The sequence below is a fragment of the Stegostoma tigrinum genome, chromosome 16 (genome assembly GCF_030684315.1).
Source record: "Stegostoma tigrinum isolate sSteTig4 chromosome 16, sSteTig4.hap1, whole genome shotgun sequence".
Classification (NCBI taxonomy): Eukaryota; Metazoa; Chordata; class Chondrichthyes; order Orectolobiformes; family Stegostomatidae; genus Stegostoma; species Stegostoma tigrinum.
Window position 1 is genome coordinate 51,956,439 of NC_081369.1, and position 25,689 is coordinate 51,982,127.

Consider the following 25,689-nt stretch of genomic DNA (forward strand, 5'->3'; position numbering starts at 1 on the left):
CATTGAGAGGAGTGTTTCAGAAAAATTGTAGACTGCTTGTATGGGTAGTAGAGGCAGAAATCCTCATAACGCTTAAAAAGTATTTAGATATGCACTTGAAATGCCAAGGCATACAAGGCTATGGGCCAAGTGCTGGAAAATGAGATTTGAATAGGTCGTTGCTCGTTTTTGACCCACGCAGAATTGATGAGCCTAAGGTCCTTTTGCTGCTTTTTTACCTATGCCTTATGACTGTGCAATGATGAATTCGCGAGAAATGCATCCAGGAGTGAGAACCATTCCCCAACAGTAGCACCAGTGCACTGACTGCAAACTGCAAGCATTCCAAGGCATTTCGTGTGGATATTGACACTGGGTCATCGAAATGGATACTAATAGGATGACAAAACATTGGGTCAAAGAGGGAGTTTCTATGGAGATCTTGAAAATGAGGTGGTGAGTGGCTGGGTAAGACTTCTGAGACAGAAAAGTTTAGTAAGGGAATTCCACGCTAAAGGAGCTAAGTAACTGTAGGCATGACCACCAATGCTGAAGCAGAGGAAGTGCCCGATGGGACAAGATGCAAATTCCACAACTTACTTAAAAAGCCGCAACACTGAAAACTCAATTTTCCATTTTTTTTAATCACTTTAAAATTCAATTAGCTTATTGAGTAAAAGTAAACAATTACTGATGTAAGCAACACTGAAAAAATCTTGTATGATTTTATGTCCATTCAACAACATTGTCAATGCCTGTAGGTAAAGGTAGCAACTTTATAGATTGTTAACTAATCTACAGCCTGAAATGGCACTGCCCAAAATTACTGCAGCAAGCAAATGTTCAGAATGAAAGGGAGGTGCCAAACAAAGCCAACGCAGCACAATTTAACACTGCAGTCTTATTTAGGCACTTAGTTTAAAGAAAGGCACAACTCGCACACTGTAGCTAATGAAAACAAAATTGAAAATGATAAATAGGAAAAGGAGAAACAATGGTATATAAATTATATGTCTTTCTCCTACTTCATATTGCACAGTTGGTACATATGGCTGGATATATTCTTGCTGATTTACAAATGAATAAAATGATTCAGCAGTATTTCTCCCGTGCTCTTCTTATCTGTTCACCCAGCTGCGACTTGTACTGCCATAGGCATTGTAAGGAAGAGGATAGACTGTCGATGCATGGTTTGTCCAGTGACGCTCCCCAAGTCTCAGCTGCTGTTGCTTTTGGTGTTCATTGTACTGAGACAACAGCTTTTCAACCTCCTGCTTGTCATTAAAACGATTTTCACCATATTCCGCCCGAAGCCATCTCCGATACTGAAACAAAACAAGCACGTCAAAATTCTATTTGTCTCCTCTGATGTCACAAGGGCACATTGCTGAGAAGTCACCAATAATCTCCAATGCCTGTGAGTGGTGGATTTTCTCACCCCAAGCCGATAACAGTAGCCTATTTACATACATGACAAAATCAGATACAATTGTTTCAGCTGCCCAATCAGCTGTGGCACAGTTGGTAATAGACCCGCATGAAAGTTGGCAATCAGTAAATCTAAGCTGACATCCTAGTCCATTACTAAGGGAGTGTTACACTGTCATAAGTGCTGTTTGTTTAATGCAATGTTAAACCAGACCCACATCGGCACCTTCGGGTGGACATTGAACAGTCCCATGGCATTATTGTAAAGAACAGTAGGTGAGTTCACCCAACGTCCTAAACAGAAAGGACGCTTTGCAATTAAATAGTACTTTTCACCAAAACTGCACCATCTCAAAGAGCTTTACAGCAGTTTTGAGGTGTCGTGACAGTTGAAACACAGGAAAACACAAAAATTCATTTATATATAACAAACAAGATATTGATAATGACCAAATAATCTGTTTTCATGGTGTTGACTGAGAGAAAAGTGTTGGGCAGAATAGGGTGGAGAATTCCCCTTCCCTTCTTCAAAATAATGCAACGGAATGTTTTATAGCCTCCCAAGCAGAAGCTGGGGCCTTTGTCTGATGTGGCTGCATAGACAGCACCTCCAATATAAAAGCACTCCCTTAGTACTGCATTGTAGTGTTAACCCAGTTTTTACACTCACGCCCTGAACAGACTTGAGTCCAAAACCTTGTGACTCAGAGACAAGTATGTAACCAGCTGAGATAATAGCGGAAATTTTAATTCTTCAACCAACATCATCAAGATTATAAGATTTTACACTTATTATCACGACATTGCTGTTTGTGTCGGCAGACACTGGTTCCTGCATTTCCCACATTAGAATAGTGGCTACATTTGAAAAGAACTTCATTGGTTGCAAAGCATTTTGGGATGTTTTGAGGCTTTGAAAAGTGAGTCCCTTCTTTATTTTGCCTGTGATCAGTGGCAGCATATTAAAGCATTGTGACCTGTCTTAACTCTGAGGCTGTGAGTTTTTGACTACTGATTGGTGTTAGCACCAACAGAATCCTCGTGATCTGTGCTATCTAAGGGCCATGAAGGAATGGTAGAGGCTGAAATTTAAAACAGTCTATCTTTGCTCAACCTTGGATCTTGCACAAAGCCCTCCAGGTAGTGCATTCCCCATCCTAACCTATAAACTGGCCCATCATCTGAGTGACTGGTGACCATCATCTCACTGGTCAGACAATGGACCTACTGCCAGTCAAGTGACAATTAATAGTTAAGCCCAATCTTGTCTTCGCTCTATTTCTGCACCTTCAGCAGTGAAGCGCTCTGCAGCACCTTCATTGCAGAATCTACTTCCTTCTTAAATGCAAATCTATTTGCAAATCAACATGAAGTTCGGATCTGTGCACATGACAAAGAAGCCCCTTATATCAGTCATAAAATTAACTGTTACTAATTTGCACCAGTATCTCCTTGCCCTACTCACACTCTATAATCTTCAGTATAATATTCTGGATTCACAGTTTACTCACCTTCTATTACCTTTACAAAATCACCTGATTCTCCTCATTTGTCTCATGCTTCCTTCTTACTTTTCCTCCAATCTTTGAATGTATTTCAGCAATCTGAACTGGACCCAGCCCTCATCAGCGTTGTAGTTTAGGTATAATTTACTGTTTGAGCTTTTGCATTTATCAACTCATTCATTGATTGGATGGGAGAGATAATGGGAACTGCAGATGCTGGAGATTCCAAGATAATAAAATGTGAGGCTGGACGAACACAGCAGGCCAAGCAGCATCTCAGGAGCACAAAAGCTGACGTTTCGGGCCTAGACCCTTCATCTGATGAAGGGTCTAGGCCCGAAACGTCAGCTTTTGTGCTCCTGAGATGCTGCTTGGCCTGCTGTGTTCGTCCAGCCTCACATTTTATTATCATTGATTGGATGGGTTTCCCGAACAAGACTCGTATCTCTTTCTATTTTAGCACCATTCATCGTATATACATATCGACTATTTTCCCATCCTACATGCACTGCTTTGCAATTGTCTGAATTAGGTATCATTTTTCACTTTGTCCAACTCAGTTGAATTTTCTGGGCTGCTTCTTCTCATTCTAGAGTTTTCTTTAGTTTGATTTTATCAGCAAATCTGGCCGAAACATTAGTGCTGCCACCTGCCTTTTTCTCCTAATAAAACACATATTGCACATAGCCACCTCTGATGAAGGGCTGCAATCAAAGTAGCATGTTGCCAGGAATGGAGGGTTGAGTTATAAACAGAGGCTGGATAGGCTGGGACTTTTTTCACTCGAGCAAAGAAGATTGAGGAGTGACCTTAAAGAGCTTTATAAAATCATGAGGGGCATAGATAAAATGAACAGTAAAGGTCTTTCCCTACGACGGGGGAATCAAAAACTAGAGGATATAATTTAAAAGTGAGAAGAGAAAAAATTATAAAGGGCATAAGGGACAACCTTTTTTTTACACAGAGAGTGGTTGGTGTGAGGAATGAGCTGCTAGAGAAAGTGGTGGATACAGGTGTAGATATAACGCTTAGAAGATATTAAGATAAGTACATGAGATTGAGAGGTTTGGAGTGTCATGGGCCAAACACAGGCATATGTGACTAGTTTGGTTTGGGAACATGGTCAGTGTGGACAAGTTGGACCAAAAGCCCTGTGTCTATGCTGTATAACTTGATGACCCTATGACCTTGCATTGGATTTCTGAGTCCCAGCCATTTGGGTCAGCAAGAAACGGAAGTGAGAACAACACCAAATCTCAGAGCAGCCCAGACAGTGCTCCCAACATGATACAATGGCTAAAGCAGTGTTTTCCAGCAGGATTCCCTGAAAACCAAAGATTCTACCAGCATGCGTGAATGGTTTGGGTCATTTGAAAATTGCACCATTTTTTTCAAGATTCATTGTGATTACATTAATGAAAAATAATCAAAGTGTTTACATTTTCATTCATTTGTTTGGGCCAAGTTCTATCTTTATTTTAATTTTCAACTATACAACAGCAGGAATGGAGGAAGGACTGAGGGTTGGGGCTCTACCAAATTTCACAATACATCATAGCGTTCCTCAATCAGATGTAAAATGTTGAAAACCGCTGATCTAACAAGGATTCACTCATGTCTACATTTTGATCAGTTTTCTTGTCTCTTCCACAGACTTACCCGAAACTACACTGCCTTCTCTTAGCATTTCATTAAATGTTCTCTTGGGCTATTAGTTCCTTAAATTGAAGGCATTTGGTTAAGCAGGATCTTCCCCTTCTGAATCCACATTGCTACTGGTTTAGCCTGGTTATTATTGTGCAGTTACTCCTTAAACGTGCCTTTCAATCAATTCCACTTGTGTCTCTGTGGTTCAGTGTTTCCCTTTATTTGACTATGTGACAAAGTCGAAAGACTTCAATAGAGAAAAACAGTTAACTTTTTTTTTTAAATTGAGCCAAAAGATAATAACTAATCCATCTAGCTTGCACATCCATGGACCGTGCGAGCAATCTTGCATGGCCAATCCAACCTGCACATCATTGGACAGTAGGAAGAAAACAGAGTACCCAGAGGAAACCCACACAGACATGGGGAGAATGTGCAAACTCCACACAGACAGTTGCCTGAGGCTAGAATTGAACCTAGGTCCCTGTGCTGTTAGTCAACAACGCTAACCACTGAGCCAATACATCAGGCCATTGCTGAGCGTTGTTGGACTCTCGCGTGGGACCACCAGCCTCTGCCCATGGTTACAAACAGGGAACCATATGGAGAGATACTGTTGCTTTACTGAGTACCAATGCAAACAATGAACACCGGTCTGGGTCGCAGGAAATCGGAGTTATGGAGAAAGATAACGGAAATAGGTCGAGCTTTCTTTGGAAAAGAGGGAACTATGGGGTTACTTAACTAAAGTTCTCAAGACTATAAAATGAAAACACAAAGTTGACTCAGGAAAATATCAATGCTTTGAAGTACTCCAGAATGAAAATACAGTAAAAGGACATCTTATCACCTTCTATCACTAACTTGAACTACTTAGTTCTACAGGGATTCCTTTCAAATATGGATCAACATCAATTATGCTTTTAAGAAACATCTGCAGTTTTGAATGAACTTTGAATTAACAAGGCTGCACTCACACCGTAACATATAACAAGGAATGGTACAAAGAGGCCTCAGTAGATCTTTACTTCCTAATGTAAAATTGTACAGGGGTATTTCCGATGGAATTTCCCCCGCTAATGTTTGGTTCAAAATTGTTTTGAGACTGATAAATGGTTTAACTTGATGTAATATACATGAAGGCATTCTGGTTCGCTCTCATACAAATGCTGTTTAAGCTCATAAGCCATTTCACCAGGAGACTGTGAAGACTTCTAGGTCGTAAGGTATAGCCCCATGAAAAAAATTATTTGCCTTTTTTGAAATTCACACAAGTATAGTGTAAACCCCATTGGAAGGTATCATCACATCACTTTGGAATTAAATCATCAAACCAACATTAGGGAATATTTTTGAGGGGGATTTTGGGTTTGGAACAGCTCAACAAGAATGTTGCAGGAGAATATATGTTCCAAGACAAAATTGGACAAATATCTTAAAGAAAATCTCACCATCGCGTAGAACTAGCTGACAGCAGAAAGTGAACAAGATCAGCCAACCGATTGTAAGACCATAAAATATAGGAGCAGAATTAGGCAATTTGGCCAATCGAGTCTGCTCCTCCATTTCATCATGGCTGGTATGTTTCTCAACCTCTATTCTCCCGCCTTGTCCTCAAAACCCTTGAAGCCCTCACTAGTCAAGAACCATTTATCTCTGTCTTAAATACACTCAATGACTTGGCCTCCACAGTCCTCTGCAACAATGAGTTCCACTGAGTACAGTATTGGTCCACCTGAAGATTATCTGTTTTTTGCAATAGACTGATTTCCTGTCTACTGCCTGTGAACAAAGTGGGGGCGGTGATGGTGGGGTATGTCAGGCTCCAAAGCAAAATGATTCTCATAATTTTCAAGAGAAAACATCACATTAAGGAGCATGCCCAAAACTGTGAGAATAATGTAAGGTACATAAGGTTAATAATAATATCCGTGAGATTAGTGCATTATGCCTGGGGTGAGGTTACTAGTAGGAGATACGGAGAGACAGTGGCATCATTGACAGATATGTGAGGGTGAGGTGCAGCATCTAGATGGTGGATGCCGATTCTGACTGAGTGAGTGAGAGAGAGAGAGAGAGAGAGAGAGAGAGAGTGAAGAGAGTGTGTGTGAGTGAGAGAGAGACAGACAGGGAGAAGGACTCGGTCTAGCAATGTGTGGGGAAGGGGGACTCTTGATAATTTTCTGACACCCTCCTCTTCACTAGGCCAACAGTATTTCAACCCTTCGTGTACATCTTGATAAGACTTTGCAAGAATAGTTTGCCTTTAAGGCTTAGCCAGCCCTGAAGATGAATAGTCTGTGCCTTGTGGCCTGAAAATGACACTGCAGGGGCCTCCTGCCATGTGCACAAAATGCCAGCAGCATTCGGCAGCAGAAGGTGCTTCAACGGCTGCCACAATCATTCACAGAATTTTTGTGAGTAAAGTCACATCCAATTGCATGTTACAAATCATCACCCTGCCCCCAAAAATCAGGGGTAACCCAGTTTCCAAACCAGAGGGCCCGCACCTGCAAAACTGGCTGAAGCAACACGATTAAAACTGATCCAAATTTCACTTACAATGCTGGAAAGTCAGAAACAAGCACCGCTGACTTCTGGAGCCATTTACTCGGGCATCTACCTACTAACGTCATCCTGTCCCCTTGACCTGTCCGTCCTCCCCAGACTGACCTATCCCCTCCCTACCTCCGCACCTATACTCTCCTCTCCACCTATCTTCTCCTCTATCCATCTTCGATCCACCTCCCCCTCTCTCCCTATTTATTTCAGAACCCTCTCCCTATCCCGCTCTCTGATGAAGGGTCTAGGCCCGAAACGTCAGCTTTTGTGCTCCTAAGATGCTGCTTGGCCTGCTGTGTTCATCCAGCTCCACACTTTGTTATCTCGGAATGTCCAGCATCTGCAGTTCGCATTATCTCAGTGAACACACCCCTTCTGACTTTATGAAGGAACGAGGATCATTGTTCACGAAAGCTGGTTGGGCCAAGGAGACTACCCTGAGGAACTCCTGTAGAGATGTCCTGGAGCTAAAGAACCACAACCATTGTATTATGTGCCAGCTATAATTCAACCAGTGGAGAGTTTTCCACTGATTCCTGTTGGCTTTAATTCTGCTTGGTCCTTTGATACGGGCAAATGCAGCCTTGATGTCAACAACAGTGATTATCACCACCCCCCTGGAATTCAGTTTTTCTGTCCATGTTTGAACCAAAGCTGTAAGTGAGCAGATTTTTGATAAGCAGGTTCTGCTTGGTAGTATTCTTGGCTATCTCTTCGATCACTTTGTAGATGATCGGGTGTAGACTGATGGGGTCGTAATTGGCTGGGTTGGATTGAGCTGCATTTTGTGTACAGCACATTTCTCAGCAAATTTCTGCATTTTTGGGTCGATGCCAGTGTTGTAGCTTGAATGGCTTGGCACAAATTTTCAGTACTATTGTTGAATTATTGTCAGGGCTATACCTGTTGAAGGATCCAGTGCCTTTAGTTGTTTATTGATATCAAGTGGAGTGAGGTGGATTAGCAGAAGGACTGGTACCTGTGAAGCTAGAGACTACTGGAGAAGACCAAGATGGATCATCCACTCAGCACTTCTTGCTAAAGATTGCTATGAATGCTTTAGCCTTGTATTTTGTACTAATGTGCTGGGTTCAAACATTACTGAGGGGGGCGATATTAATGGACCATCCTCTTCAACGAGTTAATTGTCGACCACCACTCTCAACTGGATGTGGCAGGAATGCAGAGCTTAGATCTGATCCATTGGTTGTGGAATTGCTCAGGCCTGTCTATCACTTGCTGCTTATATTATTTAGTCCACAAATCGCCCTGCGTTCTAGCTTCACCTGGTTGACATTTAATTTTAGGTATGCCTGGCACTGCTCCTGGCATACTCTTCACTGAAATGAGGTTGATCCCCTAGATTGGTAGTTACAGTGGAGTAGGGACAATCTACTGAGCTATGTGGTTGCAGTACAATTCTCCTGCTGCTGCAGATGACCCACAGTGCGTAATGAATACCTAGTCTTCAGTTGCCAAATTTGTTGAAAATCTATTGAATTTAGTATAGTGGTAGTGCCACACTATACAGTGACTTCAATTTCTTACCCATCTTTTCTTGGGACACGGTTCTTTATCTAGGTTTACCATTGTTATATTATACTTCTATGAGCTGCTAACAGGTTGGGAGCAGTTGTATGCAGGGGCAGATATGACAGTGGAATGAAAGTGGCCAAGCAACCACTTGGGCGAATGCCTCAATCATCTGTGCTTTAGAATTGATTATCCACAATGTGAATATGGGACTTCATATCCACAAGGACTGTGTAGCGGTTACCCTTACTGATACAGTTCAACGACAGCTGCAACAGCCAGATTGGTGCAGATGAGGTGAAGTATGTTTCTCCTTCTTGTTGCCTGCTAATGAGCTAGTCTATGAGCAATGTCCTTTCAGACTCAACCAACCAGTAAGTAATGGTACTGCCAAGCCACTCTTGATGGGAGATATTGAAGGGTTTAGTCTAGATTACATTCTACACCATTGGCACTCACTGCATTGTCTACAAGCTGTTCAACACAGAGGAATACCGATTCATGAGATGGAAGTGTTGGAGGGAGCGTACATATTTTTTACTATTTGTGGATAAAGTTTGATGTATGCACAAATGATATTTCATTTTTACTTGGCATTGGTCTCCAGGGTGCTTCAGCTGACCTATTTGACATTTTGTCTTCTTTTGCAAAACTAAATGAGTCCTTTTTAGTACGGTTAGGCTTCCGATTTGGACAAACCATAAATCACCTGTAGCTTCTTCACTAAAGCAGGAACTGGATTACAGTGTGGAAACAGGCCATTCAGCCAAACAAGTCTGCATCAACTCATCCCTTATCCTAACCTTGTAATTTCCCATGGCTAATTTGCCTAGTCTATACATCCCTGGGCACTATGGGCAATTTCCCATGGCCAAACCACCCAGCCTGCACATCTTTGGACTGTGGGATTAAACCTGAAATCCACGCAGACATGGGAAGAATGCGCAAACTCCTCACAAACAGTTGTCCAAGGCTGGAACTGAATCCAGGTCCTGGGTGCTATGAGGCAGCAGTGCTAACCACTGAGCCACCGTGCTGCCCAATTAAATCACTGCTTTAACATACTGCATGTTGCTTACGAAATGACATTCCAGAGAATCTGTACTCTACCGCTTGAACCTTTTCGGTCATTTCTCAATACAGACTGCCACGAGCCCTCCAGTTGTAAAAAATGGCTTCTTCTTACCTGAGCGACGCATTTTTGCATTCGGGCATTTCTGGCAGCAGCAGCATTTGGGAGAGTAGCTTGTCAAAACATGCTTGCAAATGTGTTAGCATTTCAACTGATGTCCATATCAGAAGGAAAATACTTTCTAAATGTGGGAACCTTAGTCAATAATTCACAACAATTCCTTACTACTTTTGCCAATGACAAAGTGATATTCATGATTAAAATATTTTGCTACCTGTTTTCTCATATTTCCTGGTCCTCTCAGTAGCTGTTTGCATTTCACCTCTGATAGAACAAAGGTCATGACTTTGTCTTTGATTCTAATTTCATTTGTATCATAGAGACTCCTTATTTTTTCTAACTTTCCCTTTTACAAGCTACTGGATTTAACTGGTTAAATTGAGTTTCAAACCAAACTACTGCTTCTTTGCACCTCTCACTTTCTCTCTTGTGTTTTCTCTTGGGACCATCCAGTGTTTGGGGCGAGGTCCTTTTATGCAGGTTTCCCAATGCCATAATATACTTCTACAGATTACTAAGAGCTTCGGAGCAGCGGCAGAATAATTTCAGAATTCGAGCACAATCTGGCAGTGAAGTGAAAATGGCCAAGCAACTACAGAAATGAGTGCCTCAATCAGCTTTGCACTAGAATCAATACTGCATTGATGTCTGATTAATGAGTCCACATCAGTGAGGGTTCACACTGCTTACATGTTGAAAGGGCTGAACGGGTAAATGTGTAATACAAGTATATATTTCTAGAAATCTTTTGGGGACAGCAAATGAGTCTATCATGATGAAGAAGTAACTCATTGCTTCTGTTAGCTACATGCACACAAACTGAAGGAGGCTGAATTTGAAATGTGGAGGATTTATGGCGCAATGGATAGTGTCTTTGTCTCGGAGCCAGAACTTCAAGTTCCAGTCACATTCCAAGTCTCAGTGTCCGAGGAAGGTGCAGTCTTAACATGATCAACAAGTCACTTTTCAACTCCCGTAAACCCATCCAACACACACCAACAGGAGGTGGTAAAAGTAGGACAGATTGCTTCTCAGCCATGTGATCAAATCCATTCGTTGCAGAATTGCTCAGGCCAGTCTATCACTTGCTGCTTATATTATTTAGCCGACAACACGGCCTGCATTCTAGCTTCACCAGGTTGACATTTAATTTTTAGGTATGCCTGGTGTTACTCCTGGCATACCCTCCTGCACTCGAAACAGGCCATTCAGCCGAACAAGTCCAACCGAGTCACCTCCCACCACCGCGCCCACCCCCCCCATCCTATCCCTGTAGCCCCACATTTGCCATGGCTAATTCAGCCGAGTGATGGACAGAAATTGGAGACTCCACCATTCCTAGCTCCCAGCTACAACCCAAAGAGTCCAAAACTAGAGGACATAGGTTTAAGGTGAGATGGGATTGTTTTACAAAGGACTTGAGGAGTAACTTTTTCACGTAGATGGTGGTGCATGTATGGAAAGAGCTGCCAGATGAAGTGGTGAAGGTGGGTATAGCTGCAACATTTAAAAGGCATCTGGATGGGTAAATGAATAGGAAGGGTTTAGATGGCTATGGGCAAATTGCTGGACAACTGAGAATATGCCACATTGGGTTGTCTGGTCGGGGTGGATAACCTGGACCAAAAGGTCTATTTCCATGCTGTATGATTGTACAACTCTAAATGTTTATTTGCACAAGATGGTGGGATGTCAAACACATGTAATTTCTGCTATTGATATTTTAAAGTTCTAGAACTGGTTGACCCTTTTATAGGGTTGAAGTCATCGCAAATTTTGAAAGGAAGTTATAAAAGCAGGGAGACCGGTGATCAGTGGCCAGAATGGAGTGTGGTGGTAGACGACATGGAGGGCCTCCTGTGTTGGTCTGCTCAGGAGAGCCCTTGGAGAGAGACACAGTGATGTTTGTCTTTTTAACTTTGATTCTTGTTTTTTGGTCTTTGGTCATACTATGTATAGCTGTAATGTAACTTTATCTTCCCATTTCTCTATTCTGTAACTAAAGGCTGTACCTAGGTACATTTGTACCTATGATAGTTCTATAAATGGTGACAAATACATTTTTCATTGGGCTCATTTGAAGACATGTGACAAAAAGCCAATTCAATTCAATTGAATTATTCAGGTCCTAAATACAGATCATTTGTCACCTCTGTGCCATTTCACTGACGACAGATTGCCCTTCTGCTGCATACAACGTTGCCATCTCAGTGGACCTGGACCCTATGGAGTCGAACCTCATCATGATCAATCCAGCAGGTGGGTTCTCCTGATTCACCCTGCGGTTCTATGTTCCAGTGGTGCATATCTCAGTGTGCAGACCAACCAGTTTGTCTCCAGTGTGGAGGCTCTGTCACCACCATGTGCTGCTTCCACAGGACTGCCAAGGCTCTGGAGATCTGTCCATCTAACTAGACCTACAGCATCAAGCACACACATGCAGGCCTCACGCCCAGCCCAGAGATGGCCGTTCAGGTGGGTGTCTCTTAGAAGACTGCAACTTTGCTGGTGTGTGAGAGATTTGGGATCCTAACTCGATCCTGACATCATATCGAAACCCCTAGAAAAGTTCTGATACGGAGTCAGTGTCACAAGATAATTAACGATCTCAAATGGAAGTTCCAGATCAGTGAATGCAAACAATGTATCTGTGACAGCACAGTAGCTGAACAAACTGCAACATTTTAAGATTCCTGAACAGAGACAGCATTGTGAATTGGCAAGTGAATTCATGAGCTCAGCTCCAATTGAGTGTGGAGCTGACATAATCTCCAGAATTCTAGGAACACACAATAGACTGGCTTGACCCTTCACACTGACAAAATTATTTTCATCTTTCGAGTTTGTTCATTGACTAGGTTAGTTCCAATTTAAACCTAACCATCTTGGCAAGTGTACATTCAGTTCCAGCATCCGGGCTAGAATTCACATTCTCTCCCATGTGGGCAGGCCCATCTAGTACAATGACCACCTGCCCACTGCCTACTTGCCCACCCCTGCTCCTGCCACAAGGGGTGTGGGCCAGTCTATCTGCCTGAACCTGACTGAGTTCCTTGAATGGCTAATTAGATCCTGCTTAAAATCAGTCTGCTGCTGCCAGGATTTATCTCGTGACGCCTTATTTCAGGGAAGATATCATTTTATTGGAGGCAGTTCAGGGAAGGTTCACTGGGATGATCCCTGGTCTGGGAGGGTTGTCTTATGTGCAACATTGAGCAGGTTGGGTCTCTAAGACTGGTGATCTCATTGAAACACGTGGGATTCTTAAGGGCCTTGACAGACTAAATGTTGAATGTTTCCTCTAATGGGAGAGATTAGGACCACAGGGCATAGTCTCAGAATAAAGGGGCACCAATTTAAAACTGAGATGAGGAATTTCTCCTTTCAGAAGGCTGTGAGTCTTTGGAATACCTTAGCACAAAGAGCTGTGGGGGCAGAATCCCCGTGTATATTTAAAGCTGAGATAGTTTCTTGGTCAGTAGGAAAATCAAGCGGTTGGAGAATGGGCAGGAAGGTGGATGTGAGGAATGTTGGATCAGCCATGATCCAACTGAAACGAACAGCAAGCTCAAGGGGCCAAATGACCAACTACTCCTCCTGTTTCTTATGGACCGGAGAAAAATGCTAAAGTCCACCAGAGAGTGTTCCCTGCACAGGCTGGTGGGTAAAGAAGAATTGGGGACCCTCCTTAGCAGTTCCTCACTTCACTGGTCTCTCTACTGTGGCCTAGCAACAAGAGTGACAAAAATCTTTCGCGGAAGATCCAAAGGACTTATTTTCACCTTTTTTTAAGGCATGCAAAAGGAGATCAAAGGAAGCATGTCGATGGCTCTCTCAAGCCTTTCCTTAAGAAATGCAAATTAGATATCAACACACGGGAGTTCCTCATTCAGAAGAACCTAACTTGGAGGAAACTCTTGTCTGAAGGGTGTAATTCTTTGAGAACACCTCTGGGCAAAGGAAAGGATAGAAAAGGAGCCAGAGACAGGAATGCCAGCCATCTCAAGACCGATAGTCACTTCCATCTTCCAGAAACACCAGCCAAATGTGCAGTTGTGGATGTGACTCTACGATTAGCTCATCAGTCACACAGGGACCCACAACACATAGTGACATGGAATTTCTTAGGTGGACAATCATACTCATTACTGACAGTAGGAACTGCAGATGCTGGAGAAACTGAGATAACAACGTATAGAGTTGGACGAACGCAGCAGGCCAAGCAGCATCAGAGGAGCAGGAAGGCTGACGTTTCAGGCCTAGACCCTTCTTCAGAAATTTTCCAAAGAAGGGTCTAGGCCTGAAACATCAGCCTTCCTGCTCTTCTGATGCTGCTTGGCCTGTTGTGTTCATCCAGCTCTACACCTTGTTATCTCATACTCATTAGTGAGTGACTTCAGATGACAGAATTCTTAAAGGAATGCCTCTGACTTTGCCAGTCTGACTCAGCATGAATGTGTGGTGTCATGGGCATATCTCAAATCTTTGGTCTAAGTGGGCAGCACAATAAAAGTAAAAACAGAACACGGTCAAAAACAAAGATGGAGCAACTGTAGCTTTGCAAGATTGGAAAATTATTTTACGATCCTTGTTTTAAAATATCTTTATAAGAATGGACAGAGCTCTGAAATCACCCCTTGTGAGTTTTAAATTGAGGTAAAATACATAAATATTACATCACAGGCAGACGCTTGTGTACATCAATATGATTGGCTACAATGTGGTGGAACAGACTTGATGGGCCAAATGGCCTTTTTCTGCTCTTATATCATACGATGGGGTATGGCCCTGTGTTAGATATTGGATAATAAGTGAGTTTGGTTTGTATCTTCTGTATCGTGGATCACTCCTTCCAAAAAAGTTTCTTAAATGTTTTATTTAACTGTCTTTGTACCAAACATTTACAAAGACTCGGGTGTTACTCTACAGATCCCCTTGGGAACAATGTACATACTTCCTCTTTTTTAAGAGCTGTGGTCCCACAATACTTCCTTGTAGCTATCCTTAATCTCAGTTTCAGTCAAGACATAGAAGTTCAAGAGCTAAAAATTCATCCGCACAATTTTTGTTGGGCGTAGGAGTCTCGATTCCTAACCTGCCCACATCCCCTAAAGTCGAGTTTGGCACTTTTTGTTCTATCATCAAGAGATATTTGGACAGGTACATGGATGGGACAGGTATGGAGAGATAGGGATCAAAGGCAGGCAAAAAGGACTGGTTTCATTGTGAAAGCTGGGCAGCATGGACAAGTAGGCCTGAAGGGCCTGTTTCCATGCTGTAACACTCGAGACTCTATTTCCCTTTAGTGCAGAGATAAGTATCTGTCACACTGAGTATTAGCCCAGTGCTCAGCAGTAGGCCAAGCATTGTGTGTACAGCATATGATGGGCCAGTTTTCTGTTCTTAAAGGTGATCTGTACCTCTTACAAGGAAGCTAAACTGAAATATCCAGGATATTGCTAAATACTATTGCAACGGGAAATGAAACAATGGGGTTGAGACGTGTTAGGAGTCTGTTAGAATTGAGGTGTCAAGAAGGGAGATGAAGAGAGATTTCATGACCTGCCAAAGTCTTGCCAGCATCCATTTGAAGGCTAGTATAGAGTTGCGATCAGTATGTGGCAAGTAATCAGGCATGAATGGGCTACAGCAGAGCGCCGGGATTACTGGGGCACATCCTGTTGAGTTCTAATACAGGGGATTCAGATGAAGATGTTAATGTAGCACAAACAATTTGAGTAAAACTTTTACCAATTAATTGTTATGATCAGGAATGCACTGCATGAAAGTGAATACTAATGTTTAAAATTAAAATGGATAAATACTTAAAGAGGAAAAAAGAAGGAACGATAAAAGATCAAGGGAGTGTAACTCATTACATAGCACTTGCAAAGTGTCAACATATGTATGATGGCCCAAATGATCTCCTTCTACGTTTTGCCATGAATTCATGGGAATATCACCAGCATGAAATGTTATCCCGACTTCCAGACAGAAGACAACCTAGCTCTGTTAATTGGATAGTTCTATTGTACCTGTAGGATACTTGGGGATATACTTGACTTCCACTTTACCCAGTTACGTGATTCATATCATGAGCTTAGTGTGAGGGAAATCACAGATCAAGAACTGCACATGGCTCACCCGAAGAATTCAGATCAGAAGTTTCTAAATTATACGCTTCAATTAAATTTAAGGTAGGAAAGCACCCTGGGATTTTTTTTCAATGGATTTCAGTCAATGATTCTCTAGGGAGAGAGACTTTTTTTTAGCTTGCTATGCAAAGTTAAAGGGGGAAGGAGAATTCTCTTGCTATTGAGAAGGTGGTAATGAGCTGCCTTGTTGAGCTGCTGCGGTCTGTGCGATGTCAGTACACAATTCTCTTAGGGAGCGAGTTCTAGGATTTTGACCCAGCCACACTGGAGGAACAGTGATATATTTCCAAGTCAGAATAGTGCATAGTTGTAAGTTTTGGTGTCCCATGTATCAGTTTTACTTGCCTTTCAAGGCAATAGAGATTGTGAACTTGGAAAGTGATGTCAATGAGACAAAAATGGAGCATTTCTGACTATGTTTTATTATTTATTGGATTCTGTCTTGGTATTCACTGAAATAAAGCCTAGGTCCTTTTTCACTGTTTCAGCCAGTGAAAGGGAACATATATTACAGATTTACTAATATTTGCATCTCGGGTTAAGGCAGGGATAGGTTCCTGAGATCCATGGTTTGATTGCTGCCTTTCTTTGGAAACTCATCGAACAGATCACTCAAACTATTCACATTGGATCACTGAGTCAAACTTACCTAAACAATTCAAATATGTTCATTACTCCTGTAAATTTCACAATATACTGAGAAACGGTGGGAGGATCTGATAGCACATAGCAAACCTAAAAAATAAGTGCAGTGATTCTGTCAGTGCATTTTTAACAACAAAAGAAGTTGTAATTTTGCTTCCAGTCTTCTCCCTGCTCCCACTGAATTGTGAGCAAGTGAACTTGCACATATGAATCCTGTGATGATACACTCTCAGGACTCAGCACTGACAGTGATGTAGACCTGCAGGATACTGTCACAACTCTAGCATTTGAAGGCACATTCCAAACACAACTTGAAGGTGTCAGGAGTTGCAAACAAAATGAAAGCAACTTGTCAACATCTTTCAGTGTCTTCTAAAACACTGTGTTCCAATTCAATTGCACATCTCTGCTTTTGGGGTCTGTGAGGGATAAGAGAGAAATGCTTGATCTACCAAGAGGTTCATTAAGGCTCCTTAGATAGCACCTTCCAAACCCATGTCAACAAACCACAGCACTGTTCCTTCAGTGTCACTGGGTTAAAATCCTGGGACCTGCTTCCTCATTCTACTGCGGGTCTACTGACTGTACAGGGATTGCAGCAGCTCACCACCACCTTCACAAAGGCAATTAGGGATGGGCAATAAATGCTGGCCTAGCTGGTAACCCCTATGTCCCATGAATGAATTAAAAATAGTTTGAAACAAAGACTAAGGCCCTGAATTTGTTCCCAGGTGAGGTATGCAGAGGTGGGAGAAATCCTATATCCACAAACCCAACATTTAACAACGGCCATCCATATTTTCAGTTTTTGACCCAAGGAATCGGGCCTAGATTGACAGTTGGGCCAGGTGATCCAGGCAGAGCAACTCAGGCTGTGAACACACAGGGAAGCTGGGGGTTCCAGCATTGTGTTCAAAAGTTAAATAGAGAGATTAAAACTGAAAACAGCCCACCTGTTCTCAACCCCCTCACTCTGTATGCCACTTCATACCTTTCTACACATCACTATTGTCTCTCATAATGCACATGCCCCCCCCATGCCTATTTACCCATCTCCCACAGACATACATATCCCCTTTGACCACAATCAGCACATGGCCTTTCATAGCCCTTCTGCTAACTCAGTGCCAACTCATGCCAAATCATAACTCCCACCCACCGAGCTTTGCCTTCTCCATGCTGGCTCACCCAATATCTACAATGGGCACTCTTCAGGAGGTGGGCTGACAGAAAATAACATTGCCTGTTTATTGATGATTTCACAATTGAAACAACAAACTTAATTTCACAAAAAAACTCAAAATGTTGGTATTCCTTCAATTAATGCTTATGAAAACAAACATTTCACTTTGGTACTAATCCCTTATGTAAACAAACATGTCCATTCTGTCAGGGTGGCACGGTGGCACAGTGGTTAGCACTGCAGCTTCACTGCGCCAGCAAACCCAGGTTTGATTCCACCCTCAGGTGACTGTTTGTGCGAAGTTTGCATGTTCTCCCCGTTTCTACGTGGGTTTCCTCCCACAATCCATACATGTACAGGCTAGTTGGATTTGTCATGCTAAGCTGCCCAAGTGTTCAGGGATGTGTACGTTTGGTGGGTTATGGGGGAGGGGTCTGGGTGGTCTGAAGGTCGGTGTGGACTTGTTGAGCCCAAAGGGCCTGTTTCCACACTGTAAGGATTCTACGACCTATGATCTATCTTCTATAAACAGATGGAGTTTTCTATTAGAATACTCACTTAACATTAATACTCACAACCCATTAGGAATATCAGAGCTTGGGAATTCAGTGATGCAGCACAAACTCATTGATGGCTTGTGTCAACAATAAAGCTGCAATATCCAGCACTGATTCTTTAAAAATAATTTCATATCTTTGTTTATACAGTTCCTTGTAATAATGTGTTGCAATTCCTTGACAGCTTTGGCATGCCTACCATCATCCCAATCGTCAACAAGGTCATTGTCGACAGTGCTATCAAGCGGCATTTGCTGAGCAAAAACCTGCTCACTGTTGTTCAGTTTGCGCTCTGCCAGGTCCATTTAGCTCCTGACCTCGTTACAGCTTTCATGTGAACATGGATGAGAAGGTTGAACTGCAGAGGTGAGGTGAGAATGACGTCAAGGCTGCATTTGACAGAATATGGCATCAACGAGCCGGAGGAAAACTGGTATCAATGTGAATAAATGGGGAAATTCTTCTCTGGTTGGAATCATACCCAGGACAAAGAAGATGGTTGTAGTTGTTGGAAATCAATCATCTCAACCCCACAATATCCCTGGAGGACTTGCTAAGGGTAGTGTCCTAGATCCAACAAAATTCAACTGCTTCATCAATGAACTTCCCTTCATCACAAGTTGAAAATTGGCAATGTTCGCCAATGATTGCATGATATTCAGTGCCACTTGTGACTCCTCAGAAACTGAAGCAGCCCAGATCCCCAAATTTAGGAAGACCTGGAAACATGCAAGATTGAGCTGATATGTTGCATGCAACATTTGTGCCACACAAGTGTCTGGCAATGCCATCTCTGACAAGACAGAATCTAACCATCTCCCGTTGATGTTCAATAGCATTACAATCACTGAATCCCCCACTTTCAATATCCTGAGGCTTATCATTGATCAGAAGCTGAAGTGGATTAGCCAACTAAATACTTTAGCTACAGGTCTATTGTACCCTGAAGGTGGCAACGCAGGTCAATAGAGTGGTCAAGAAGGCAAATGGCATGCTTTCCTTCATCAGACGAGGTATTGAGTACAAGAGTTGACAGGTCATGTTATAGTTGTACAGGATTTTGGTTCGACCACATTTGGAATATAGCATACAGTTCTGATCGCCAAATTACCAAAAGGATGTGGATGTTTTGGAGAGGGTGCAGAGGAGGTTCACCAGGATGTGATCAGTGATAATGGGAACTGCAGATGCTGGAGAATCCAAGATAATAAAATGTGAGGCTGGATGAACACAGCAGGCCCAGCAGCATCTCAGGAGCAAAAAAGCTGACGTTTCGGGCCTAGAACCTTCATCAGAGAGGGGGATGGGGTGAGGGTTCTGGAATAAATAGGGAGAGAGGGGGAAGCGGACCGAAGATGGAGAGAAAAGAAGATAGGTGGGGAGGAGAGTATAGGTGGGGAGGTAGGGAGGGGATAGGTCAGTCCAGGGAAGACTGACAGGTCAAGGAGGTGGGGTGAGGTTAGTAGGTAGGAGATGGAGCTGCAGCTTGGGGTGGGAGGAAGGGATGGGTGAGAGGAAGAACAGGTTAGGGAGGCAGAGACAGGTTGGACTGGTTTTGGGATGCAGTGGGTGGAGGGGAAGAGCTGGGCTGGTTGTGTGGTGCAGTGGGGGGAGGGGATGAACTGGGCTGGTTTTGGGATGCGGTTGGAGAAGGGGAGATTTTGAACCTGGTGAAGTCCACATTGATACCATTGGGCTGCAGGGTTCCCAGGCGGAATATGTGTTGCTGTTCCTGCAACCTTCGGGTGGCATCACTGTGGCACTGCAGGAGGCCCATGATGGACATGTCATCTAAAGAATGGGAGGGGGAGTGGAAATGGTTTGCGACTGGGAGGTGCAGTTGTTTGTTGTGAATCAAGTGGAGGTGTTCTGCAAAGCGGTCCCCAAGCTTCCGCTTGGTTTCCCCAATGTAGAGGTAGCCACACCAGAGGCTTCCTCCTGAGCCACACATTGCTTGATTTCGCAGACTTGGAACTGTACCGCCTTTCCACCGCAATCAGTGCGTCTGATTTCATTGGAGGCAACAGATGGTTGAAGTTATCAATTGCCTCCAGGAAACATCTTTGCCAACTAAGGACCACCCCAATCCTTCCCACCGCAAAATGAGACAGCCCGCATTCAGTGGTGGGACATAGGGCTCCTGACTTTTTCCATAATTTTCACCACAGCAGACAGAGATTGCCCAACATGGCAGAAAACTGGGGTTAGCCAACAAGGAAAGGATCAGCAATAGTGGCATCATCCGTACCCCTGAATTTAGTCTGACTGTGGTCTAAGCTGGTCAGGACATTGAATATTCTCCTACATCCTGCTGTCCTCACCACACCACTCACAGCCTTGTCACACCTATTCAATCACATCACTCCTCATCTCCATTTATATGCAGGTTCATCTATGCATTCATTACGTACACTTTCTTGTTAGTCACTGTCAATCCTCATGCTGCTCCCATTCACCCTGAACATTATGCAGTGTCAGTCCTCTCTCTCTGTAAGTCATCCTTTTGAATGAACACTGCCCAACAGCTGAATGTATGCCATTATGTTTCAACATCTCTTCTCTGCTTCCTTGGAGGAGGAGACAGGAAGCTGTTTGCTGCCCGATGACACAACGATATAAAAGCCATCTGCAAATCACTGTACCCAGTCAGATTAATTTAATTGCAGTGAGTGAACTATGATCATCTTCATCTTGGGACTTAACTTCTACCATATCCTGACTTTGCCAAGACTAATTCATGTCTTGCATCTCCCGCAGAGCCTTCACAAATGCAGCAGAACTCAGTGGAGGTTATTAACAACAATTCTCCGGGGAGCAGAGTCCTCTTGATCATGGCATCATCACAGGTTTCATTCAGACCATGCAACAACTCAGACACTCACACAGCAGTGAGAATACATGGCTGTTTTTTCTTTCCAACTCACACTCCACAAATGAAAGAGAGCTCATAGTAGGGTCAGGATCAGCAGTGAGGAACTTGTGTCAAAGTGAATAGCTATGTCCACGCACTGCCCACCTGGTCTCAATGCTGTGCCTCGATATCAATGAGTAGCAGCAGCTTGATGGACAATGCACGGCTAAGGGCTCAAAATGGGGTCACAACAGTTTGCCAAGAGGGAGATTGGAGGAGTTCACCTCAAACATGAAGGCAGGTGATAGAAACTAGACTCATGAATTATATCAAGAAAGATAGAAAATATGTGTAGGAGTAGGCCATTCGACCCTTCGAACCTGCACCACCATTCAATATGATTATGGCTAATCATGCAATTTCAGTAGTGTGATCCCTAGTTCTGGACATCCCCAACATCGGGAATATTCTCCCCACATCTCGGCTGTCCAGTCCCATCAGGATTTTATGTTTCTATGCGATCCCCCCGCTTCATTCTTCTAAATTTCAGTGATGATGCAAGTCACTGTGAACTTTCATGGGTACAAAACTGATATGCATACACTCTGGGCACAAGCTGGATGCCAACATATCTGCCACATTAAATTAGGAGATTGATACTTTAATCATGACCTTACAGAACTGCACTGATCTACATAAAGTGTTCTCCAATGCAAAGATAGCATCCCTTTATATCTGTAAAATCTTCGGCTCTTTAATCGGTGTCTATGTTTGACTGACAGTTCAGTCTATCATCAAGATGAGAGAGGTTACAACCAATAATCCTTTACAACTCCTTCTTAAAAAAGAGCTCTACTTGTGGAGATTCCACATTTGGACAGGTGGTGACTGTATGAAAGCTACCTATGATGCTCGTTGACAGTGATTCCATGTAAAAAAGGAACAACCCAACACTGATCTGCCTCATTGAAAATTGCGCTAACCAAAACCTCATAAACTTTGGCCATAGCCTGGGGTCTGCTGTTCTTCAACTGTTGCATTAACCTTCTTTACTGAAGGACAAACAACAGGCACATACATTCTGATAGCATCTTTGACATAGCAAATGTTCAAAAATACTTCCAATGGGCATTAACTAAAAAAAGAAAAAACTTAGAAGAATGGTTCCAGAGATGAGCAACTCTAGTTATGAGGATTGATTGGAGAAACTGCAACAATTTTCTTGAAGATGAGAAGGCTGACAGCAGATGGAAGCTTCAAAAATAATGAGGGGGCTGATCAAAGTACACAGGGAAAAACTGTTCCCACTCATAGAACATAGAACATAGAACAGTACAGCACAGAACAGGCCCTTCAGCCCACAATGTTGTGCCGACCATTGATCCTCATGTATGCACCCTCAAATTTCTGTGACCATATACATGTCCAGCAGTCTCTTAAATGACCCCAATGACCTTGCTTCCACAACTGCTGCTGGCAACGCATTCCATGCTCTCACAACTCTCTGCGTAAAGAACCTGCCTCTGACATCCGCTCTATACTTTCCACCAACCAGCTTAAAACTATGACCCCTCGTGCTAGCCATTTCTGCCCTGGGAAATAGTCTCTGGCTATCAACTCTATCTATGCCTCTCATTATCTTGTATACCTCAATTAGGTCCCCTCTCCTCCTCCTTTTCTCCAATGAAAAGAGACCGAGCTCAGTCAACCTCTCTTCATAAGATAAGCCCTCCAGTCCAGGCAGCATCCTGGTAAACCTCTTCTGAACCCTCTCCAAAGCATCCACATCTTTCCTATAATAGGGCGCCCAGAACTGCACGCAGTATTCCAAGTGCAGTCTAACCAAAGTTTTATAGAGATGCAACAAGATCTCACAACTCTTAAACTCAATCCCCCTGTTAATGAAAGCCAAAACACCATATGCTTTCTTAACAACCCTGTCCACTTGGGTGGCCATTTTAAGGGATCTATGTATCTGCACACCAAGATCCCTCTGTTCCTCCACGCTGCCAAGAATCCTATCCTTAATCCTGTACTCAGCTTTCAAATTCGACCTTCCAAAATGCATCACCTCGCATTTATCCAGGTTGAACTCCATCTGCCACCTCTCAGCCCATCTCTGCATCCTGTCAATGTCCCGCTGCAGCCTACAACAGCCCTCTACACTGTCAACGACACCTCCGACCTTTGTGTCGTCTGCAAACTTGCTGACCCATCCTTCAATCCCCTCGTCCAAGTCATTAATAAAAATTACAAACAGTAGAGGCCCAAGGACAGAGCCCTGTGGAACTCCACTCACCACTGACTTCCAGGCAGAATATTTTCCTTCTACTACCACTCGCTGTCTTCTGTTGGCCAGCCAATTCTGTATCCAAGCAGCTAAGTTCCCCTGTATCCCATTCCTCCTGACCTTCTGAATGAGCCTACCATGGGGAACCTTATCAAATGCCTTACTGAAGTCCATATACACCACATCCACAGCTCGACCCTCATCAACTTTTCTAGTCACATCCTCAAAAAACTCGATAAGGTTTGTAAGGCATGACCTACCCCTCACAAAGCCGTGTTGACTGTATTTGATCAAGCCATGCTCTTCCAGATGGTCATAAATCTTATCCCTCAGAATCCTTTCTAACACCTTGCAGACAACAGACGTGAGACTTACCGGTCTATAACTGCCGGGGATTTCCCTATTTCCTTTCTTGAAGAGAGGAATTACATTTGCCTCTCTCCAGCCCTCAGGTACGACTCCAGTGGAGAGCGAGGATGCAAAGATCTTCGCAAGTGGCGAAGCAATTGCATTTCTCGCTTCCCAAAGCAGCCGAGGACAAATCTGATCCGGGCATCAAGAAAGCAGTTTTAAAGCTTTATTTGCAAAAGAAGCAAAATGCAAGGCAAGAAAATAAAAACTTCACATAGCTTCAAGTTAGGGTCGAGAATGAACTGCTTGGGAGCGTGGAGGAGGCAGATCCAACAGAAACATTCAAGACAGCATTCGATGAATATTTAACAGAAACAATGTGCAACAGATTAGTGATAATGGGAACTGCAGATGCTGGAGAATCCAAGATAACAAAGTGTGGAGCTGGATGAACACAGCAGGCCAAGCAGCATCTCAGGAGCACAAAAGCTGATGTATCGGGCCTAGACCGTTCTTCAGAGAGGGGGATGGGGAGAGGGAACTGGAATAAATAGGGAGAGAGGGGGAGGCGGACCGAAGATGGAGAGAAAAGAAGATGGGTGGAGAGGAGAGGAGAGGTGAGGAGGTAGGGAGGGGATAGGTCAGTCCGGGGAAGATGGACAGGTCAAGGAGGCGAGATGAGGTTAGTAGGTAAGAAATGGAGGCGCGGCTTGAGGTGGGAGGAAGGGATGGGTGAGAGGAAGAACAAGTTAGGGAAGCAGAGACAGGTTGGGCTGGTTTTGGGATGCAGTGGGGGGAGGGGAAGAACTGGGCTGGTTTTGGGATGCAGTGGGGGGAGGGGAGATTTTGAAGCTTGTGAAGTCCACATTGATACCATTGGGCTGCAGGGTTCCCAAGCGGTATATGAATGGCTGTTCCTGCAACCTTCGGGTGGCATCATTGTGGCACTGCAGGAGGCCCATGATGGGCATGTCGTCTGAGGAATGGGAGGGGGAGTTAAAATGATTCGTAACTGGGGGGTGCTGTTGTTTGTTGCAAACCGAGCGGAGGTGTTCTGCAAAGCTGTCCCCAAGCCTCTGCTTGGTATCCCCAATGTAGAGGAAGCCACACCAGGTGCAATGGATACAATATACCACATTGGCAGATGTGCAGGTGAACATCTGCTTGATACGGAAGGTCATCTTGGGGTCTGGGATAGGGGTGAGGGAGGAGGTGTGGGGGCAAGTGTAGCACTTCCTGCGGTTGCAGGGGAAGGTGCCGGGTGTGGTGGGGTTGGAGGGGAGTGTGGAGCGGACAAGGGAGTCGCGGAGAGAGTGGTCTCTCCGGAAGGCAGACAAGGGTGGGGGTGGAAAAATAGCTTGGGTGGCGGGGTCGGATTGTAGATGGGGGAAGTGTCGGAGGATGATACGTTGTATCTGGATGTTGGTGGGGTGGTATGTGAGAACGAGGGGGATCCTCTTAGGGCGGTTGTGGCGGGGGCGGGGTGTGAGAAATGTGTTGCGGGAAATGCAGGAGACGCAGTCAAGGGCGTTCTCGACCACTGCGGGGGGAAAGTTGCAGTCCTTGAAGAACATGGACATCTGGGATGTGCGGGAGTGGAATGGCCAGACCTCCTACCTTCCCTTGACCTGTTCATCTCCAACTGCCGTCGAGACATCAACCGCCTCAACCTCTCCGCCCCTCTCACCCACTCCAACCTCTCCCCCGCAGAACGGGCAGCCCTCTGCTCCCTTCGCTCCAACCCCAACCTGACCATCAAACCCGCGCACATGGGCAGCGCAGTGGTAGTATGGCGCACTGATCTCTACATC

At 43.9% G+C, this 25,689-nt stretch overlaps 1 protein-coding gene across 1 annotated transcript in view; it reads right to left on the bottom strand.

Moving 5' to 3' along the window:
- Positions 1-603: 603 nt before the first annotated feature.
- Positions 604-25,689, bottom strand: part of dusp22a (dual specificity phosphatase 22a) — a 124,259-nt gene continuing 99,173 nt past the window's right edge. The window contains exon 7 of the mRNA XM_048546180.2: positions 604-1,304. Coding sequence (XP_048402137.1) covers positions 1,098-1,304 — 207 coding nt within the window. The 3' untranslated portion in view covers positions 604-1,097. The remainder of the gene's footprint in view (positions 1,305-25,689) is intronic.